This window comes from Barbus barbus (genome assembly GCF_936440315.1).
Source record: "Barbus barbus genome assembly, chromosome: 19".
NCBI classification, from domain to species: domain Eukaryota; kingdom Metazoa; phylum Chordata; class Actinopteri; order Cypriniformes; family Cyprinidae; genus Barbus; species Barbus barbus.
Window position 1 is genome coordinate 8,511,372 of NC_136747.1, and position 6,780 is coordinate 8,518,151.

At 34.8% G+C, this 6,780-nt stretch overlaps 1 protein-coding gene across 1 annotated transcript; it reads left to right on the forward strand.

Moving 5' to 3' along the window:
• Positions 1-3,697: 3,697 nt before the first annotated feature.
• LOC306885873 (tumor necrosis factor-like) lies at positions 3,698-6,448 on the forward strand. The gene is made up of 4 exons (XM_079442666.1): positions 3,698-4,025; positions 4,135-4,162; positions 4,274-4,345; positions 5,170-6,448. The coding sequence occupies exons 1-4, from the start codon at positions 3,852-3,854 to the stop codon at positions 5,607-5,609; spliced, it is 714 nt and encodes a 237-aa protein (XP_079298792.1). The 5' UTR covers positions 3,698-3,851; the 3' UTR covers positions 5,610-6,448.
• Positions 6,449-6,780: the final 332 nt, after the last annotated feature.

Here is a 6,780-nt window from a genome sequence, read left to right on the forward strand (position 1 = left end):
GGAAGCTGCAGATTTTCTCAGACGATTTGCAATAAGAGCACTAATATGTCTATAATTTCTCTTATGAATGGGTTATCTGAATTTTCTCTTTTGATTTGATTTAGGACACATCCTGGGTTTTTTAAAATGGTATTGGGTGTGGATTTAATTATTTGGTTACACATTGCAATATGTCACAGAAGTCTGAAGTGCAAAAAATGTCCCACATTAGGGCAATTCACCCTATATATAAGCACTTGAACACTTTAAAATAGCATTAGAGCATTAGATAATATCAGACTAAATTACTTTATTATGAACAGTATATCAGTTGTTTTATCATTTTAAAACCAGTGTGCTTATGCAATGTTTCTTTACAATAACGGCGCTTGGTATAATATTGGTTTATTAATATTAATTGTAATATTTACTTCTAATATATTACAATGACACATACATGTGCCAGTCCAACGAGCGAATGATTTTTCCACCAATACCTGTCAGATTAGCATGCAGTCTCTGTTTAAATAAAGAGGAAGTTTTGCTATTATAAAAGATGATGAGATTAGTCAGACGAGTGTTAGATTACTCAGACGTCTGAATTCCCCTCATCTTTCAACACCTCAATCACTGTCAGACTCTGCCAACGAATATGTGGGAGTCAGTTCATCCCATGATGCTGCACATGGAGGAAGCTGGGGATCATATTGCGTTGTCATAAACACCAAACATTGCCAATTTCATGAACGCTGCTGTAATGTCATTATTCCAGGGAAGAGCACAAGCTTGTTGTGTATACCTCTGAAAACGGCATCCCATGATCAAACTTTTTGAGCTCTATTTTTAATTTCCCTTCTGTTTCACTTCCTTGGGGGAGCCTGACAATATTTTAAAGAAGTAATGTCATAATTGAATAAATAGTTTAGTAATTTCAGGGGAATCTTTTATCTGTCATTGTTTACATTGTAAATACGCTATTGTCTGAGATACAATATCTCAACAAAAAGATATCTACAGTTCTATAATAAAGTCATAGATCAAGTGAATGGCTGCAAGAGAGCTCTGTGTTTTTCAGTTCAAATGTGACCACAGAGATTCAGTACGCTATTCAGTACGCTATTTTTAAATGTCCTACTTTTGATTTCTCCAGATTCAGTAGAAGCCTACGTATCTTTCCCATCTCTACGCAGTACGCTGAAAACTTGCATCATTGGGCCCATGCACTGACAATGCACTGGAAATTAAATCAAAAAGTTTTTTGACACACTGCTGTTGGTATAGTGGCGTACCACAGTTTCCCAAACAATAAACCCTACATAAACCAGTAATGTTTAAGCAGTGTGGTAATGATTGAAACTGCTTGTAAATGCAAAACAGGCTGTTCCATAACTTAGTTACACGGTAAGTACATTTTGTTTCATGTAAGTACAACAGCTACTACAAAGTACTTAACAAGGTAATTACTCTGTATTATGACACCTTAAAATAAAGTGTTACCCAAAATAAATGTAATTGTAATCAGTTACAGTTACTGAAAAAAATGTGTAATTAAATTACAGTTACTTATGAAAATGCTAACAATAACAAAGGGGGTTATATTTGAATATTTTCACACACATACAGATTTGATTGAGCTCTTTCCCAAATTGAATCGACTGCTCTAAAATATGAGACATCAGTGTAGGAGTTTAGGACACAGAATAGGACACATGCTAATTCGATAACTGTTTTATTCCCTATTTACTGTAGGTTTATACACATGCTTTATTTCTTCAGATTAACTTTTTTTCCCCCCAAGTCATTGTTAGATGCCAGTGTTTCCTGTCATAGCTATAAGCAAAGATTCGATTTGATCAAAAACAGTATCATTGATATGAAAATGTATCTTGTTATGATTTTAAATGTTTTTAACCTGAATGATCTCAAAGTAAGTCTGATTTGATGGTGGCTGTGCTTTAAAATGAAATGTTTATAATCATGAATTCAAGTTATGAAGGATTTTGAAAGTCTGACAGCAATCATTGTTGAATACTGCTGTAAGGTTAACCCAGCCTGCTTTACTTGTTTTAAAATGATTAACAGTTGAAAACATTCATTAAAAATTTTAATCAAGCAATGAAAAAGTAATTGAATGTAATCAGTTACATTACTTTAATAAAGTAATCAAAATAGTTACACAACTTTTTAAATTGGGTAATCTGTAACCTATTACATTTCCAAACTTCCCAACACTGGACTGTTTAAAGCCTTTGCTGTGTTTGATATTTCATGCTGTTCCTGAAGTGTTGCTGAAGGTCTTTGCTTTGTTTCATGCCATTTTATGACACTCTGGTCAAAGAAATGTGGAGTTTTTCTGTAAGAGTTTGACATTACATAATCACATATTTAGCTGATATGAAAAGATCAAAATCCTCCACTTCATTTTTTTCCCCAAAAAAGTTGCCATTTCGGTTATATATATATAAATATTAATCAATTTAAATATTTTGATGAGCTTCACTGTTTACAACATATTTAGCATGTGTTTAAAATATATTTTGGTCAAATGTTTTAAAATCTTTTAAATTGACTTATACAGCAGAACCCTTGTTTACCTTAATGCAGAACCATTTTTTTCCTGTATCAATGTTACATAACCTCGTCATAGTTTCTGTTTCTGTGTTTGTGCTTTTATAAGCGTCTACCTGTCGAGCCATGAGCAGAGCTACACTAACATCCCCACTGTCATCAAAACATTGATGTTGTAAGACCTGCACAAAAAGCCATTGTCTGAGATAAATGGACAGAATAATTTCTCTGCTATCACACGTTCATGCTGTGAGGCCTATAAAAATGTCAAAAGCACTTATTTCTTTGCGCACTTTCAGTCATGTCATGATGAATACACACACACACAAAGAGGAAAATGCGTCGTTCACCTCTCATTTGCACCGGAGGACTGAGTTGGGGGAAAAAACAGTGAAGAGAGAGCAAAATTTTGCATCAAGCAGAGAAAAATCCATTCAAAACTTTTTGATTTATTCTTAGTACGAGGAAGAATAGCCTCTCTCCATTGTCATCTGATATTTTTCAGAATATCTGAAATAAACATAATTATAAATGTGATTATTTTGAATGATTTATAACAAAAGGGTGCCATTAATGTAAAATACTACATTTTCTATATACATTTGTGCACTGTATAATTTGGTTGAGAAATCAAACAGAATACCAGATAAAAAGAGATATAGGCTTATATTCTTAATTGAAGGGATCGTTGAAATATGATACACTATAAATTAAGATTAAGACAAAACATTTTAAATTATAAAATGCATACATCACTGATATCCAAAATCAATTATATACATGTAAATTAGGGTTTCAAAAGGGTGTTTTTGCAGTGATGCCATAGAAGAAAGAAGCATTTTTTTATTATTGTAAAGAACATTAAAGAACCCTTTGTGCAGTGAAAAAGTCAAAGGCTCTTCATAGAATCATAGACGCCGATAAAAAACTTGATTTTTAGAGTGATACAATGTCGCAAAACTATAAACAATGGTCCATACAACAATTGGCTTAGTTTTGTGATTGTAATTCTCTTTTGTGAGTGTAAGTGGGTGTATGTCATGGTTTCTTCTCTCAGTCTCCCTCTACTGCTTATTTTTTTCTCCACACTGACATCACTGGAGTTTCCCCTGTCTTGGAGCTTTAAAACGAATGAAGAAGCAGCTTTTCTGAGCACAACGCTGACAGACCAACCAAGTAAAACACTGAAGTGATAAACTGCTCTGAGGAGATTTTACAAGACAATTTAAAATTGTACTGACACTCTGCAGTTTCTTATATTTGGATATAGTTTAAATTGAGCTTTCGGAGGACTAACAGACACAATGATGATGGATCTTGAGAGTCAGTTTCTTGAAGAAGGAGCGCTGCCCTTACCACAGGTGATGGTGTCGAGGAGGAAGGTCGGCTCCTCAAAGTCAGGCGTCTGGCGGGTGTGTGGGGTCCTGCTGACTGTGGCCCTGTGTGCCGCTGCTGCTGTCTGCTTCACACTCAACAAGGTGACTATTCTGACCCAAGCACATCATGAATATCATTCTAAATATGCCATTTCAGGCACATATCAGTGCATTATTGTGTACTTAATGTTATGTTTCTTGTTCATTCTAGTCTCAGAACAATCAGGAAGGTGGAAATGGTGAGTTCAGACCCCCTTCATAACCACTTGTTCCCATTCACTTCAGATTATTTGATTTTCTGTTAAACTAAATCATCTTATATGAGTTATTTTGTGTTTTTTCCCCATCAGAGCTCAGGCTCACATTAAGAGATCATCTTTCAAAAGAAAATGTCACTTCCAAGGTTGCCATCCATTTAACAGGTAAGCTTGATTCAAAAGAGCTATAAGCGGTAAATGAGCTGTAAATAAACTCTAAACATCATCTCGCCTCAGAATGCATTAAAAGTTTAAGCAGCTTTGCACTGCATTATACATTTTAAATATACTGCAAGAGTCCAAATACTTTTAGGGGTGATTGTATGAAGTCTAGAACTATAAAGTTGAATCATTTGGTTATGTATCCAGAAATGTAGGATAAACAAATATATGTCAGCTTTCACTCCTATAGAAGTACAGTTTTAAAATGGGTCTGTTTTTGTTAGTAAAAGGCCAAAGTTACTGTATAGCAGTCAAACTCTATCTCAAACAAAATACAAACTATACAAATTAAGTATAAATATGACCCTGATTACAGTAGATGCAGTTTCACTTACAGTGAGGATAAACATAGCTTTGATGTTTTGTATGGCACCTGTCAAAACTATGAAATATTGAAATTTATTTAAAATTCATTTAAAAAATGTGTGATTATTTTGTTAACATTACTGTCTTAAGTATGTAATGTCCATTCTATTTTTACAGCATTTATTAATATATCCTATAGGGTACTATTGTTCATTATTAATTAATGTTTGTTCATAATCTATTAACTAAAGTTAATTTAGGCAACTTCAAATGTAAATTTATTATTTAGCCTACTTGTATATTTATGAATTGCATTCACCAAGACCACAAAATAAGCCATTATGGTAGGCCTACAGTTTTTAAGGTTGTCACTTGATGTCCAAAGTAAAATCTACATCCTGCAGCAAAAACCTATTGAGAAGCACCGACTTAGGCCATGTTTTTGTTGTATTCTCTTCTAGGTGCATATGACCCTTACGTGTGTAAGGATAGCCTAGATTGGAAACAGAACCAGGACCAGGCTTTCGTTTCAGGCGGCTTGGAATTGGTGGACAGAGAGATTATCATTCCTAACGACGGCATTTACTTCGTCTACAGCCAGGTTTCTTTCCACATCAGCTGCAAGAACGACATGACTGAGGACCACGACATCGTGCATATGAGCCATGCGGTGTGGCGCCACTCCGAGTCCTACGGCAGCTACAAGCCGCTTTTCAGTGCGATCCGCTCCGCCTGTGTGCACGCGTCTGACACTGAAGATCTGTGGTACAACACCATTTACCTCGGTGCGGCCTTCAACCTGCGAGCTGGAGACAAACTGCGCACCAATACCACCACAAGACTCCTGCCCCGCGTCGAAAACGAAAACGGAAAAACCTTCTTTGGGGTGTTTGCTTTATGATATGCGCTCTAAAAATACGTTAAAAAGGAGACAATATACTGTATTTATATGAAGGCATTTTCCGTTTTTATTTATTAATTATGCTGAAGTTCCAATTCAATGACAGCGATAAGACTGAAATGACCCCTAGTCGATGTTTTATATTAAAACAGGTCAAAATCTATAACTCTTATGGATCAGTTCCAGGTGTCCAGATATCAGTGTGGGAAATCATGAGCATTTTCAGCTTGTGACCATGAATGCTGAATTAAAGAAATCTAAGTTATTTATATACTTTTTAAAACAACAATAACAACAACAAAAATCATGAAATGCTAATATGTATTTATTTATTTAACTATTTATTAAACTATTTATTAAAAGAATGAAAAACATGCAATGCATCTTTCTATTTAATTCTGATGTGTAATTTGCATTTTCTCTGAAATTTCCAACTTTCCTTTTAATCAGCTTTGTTTTTGGTTCTGATATTAGGCTACTGAGGGTATAAACAATGGTTGTGCAGAGGTTACTGCAGAGGAAAAATTGGTTGTGATGAAATATCTCTGCAAAAACTATAGTCCCCTCAGCCATCAAGATATTTGTATTTAAAATGAGAAAGCAAGGTACTAAAGAAATTGCATTTGCAAACCCCTTCATGTGCATGTTTCCGCTGACACGGTTTCGTCATCAGAGAAAATCGTGTGGTTTCGGTGAGGGGAATCTCCCTTACACACACCACCATGTCAGGCTCCAGGGAACACTCACGTAGAGTGGGCATTTTTGTGGTTACTTCAGGCCTATCTGTTACTCTGATTAATCAATAATGGTTGAGCAATAAAATATGTGGGTTTTGTGACATAATACAGTGGAAAACCTCATGTTTGAGTCATTGAGGGATAATGTGCAGGCTACATTATGGGTGTAATTTTAATTTGCTTACAACTATTATGTTACAGTTATTTTACACACATACTTATTACATTTGCAAACATACCTATAAAGCTATTTCTTATTCTGATTCTGATTCTATAATCTGCCATCAAATATCAATTGGAGTCCATATTCATAATAGTAATGCTATGTTTTTATAGGGATGTGCTAAAAGAGAGTTAACTGTGAGTTGCTGCTTTTTAACTAAAAGTTTGAATTGTCTACTCTGTACAAGAGTATTTTCCATAAATCTCAGATG

Excerpts from the sequence above, each read along its gene's own strand:
- LOC306885873 (XM_079442666.1), top strand. The coding sequence starts at position 3,852 with ATGATGATGGATCTTGAGAGTCAGTTTCTTGAAGAAGGAGCGCTGCCC. Across the intron at positions 4,026-4,134 it reads TCTGCTTCACACTCAACAAG|TCTCAGAACAATCAGGAAGG; the intron begins GTGACTATTCTG and ends TGTTCATTCTAG. Across the intron at positions 4,163-4,273 it reads CAATCAGGAAGGTGGAAATG|AGCTCAGGCTCACATTAAGA; the intron begins GTGAGTTCAGAC and ends TTTCCCCATCAG.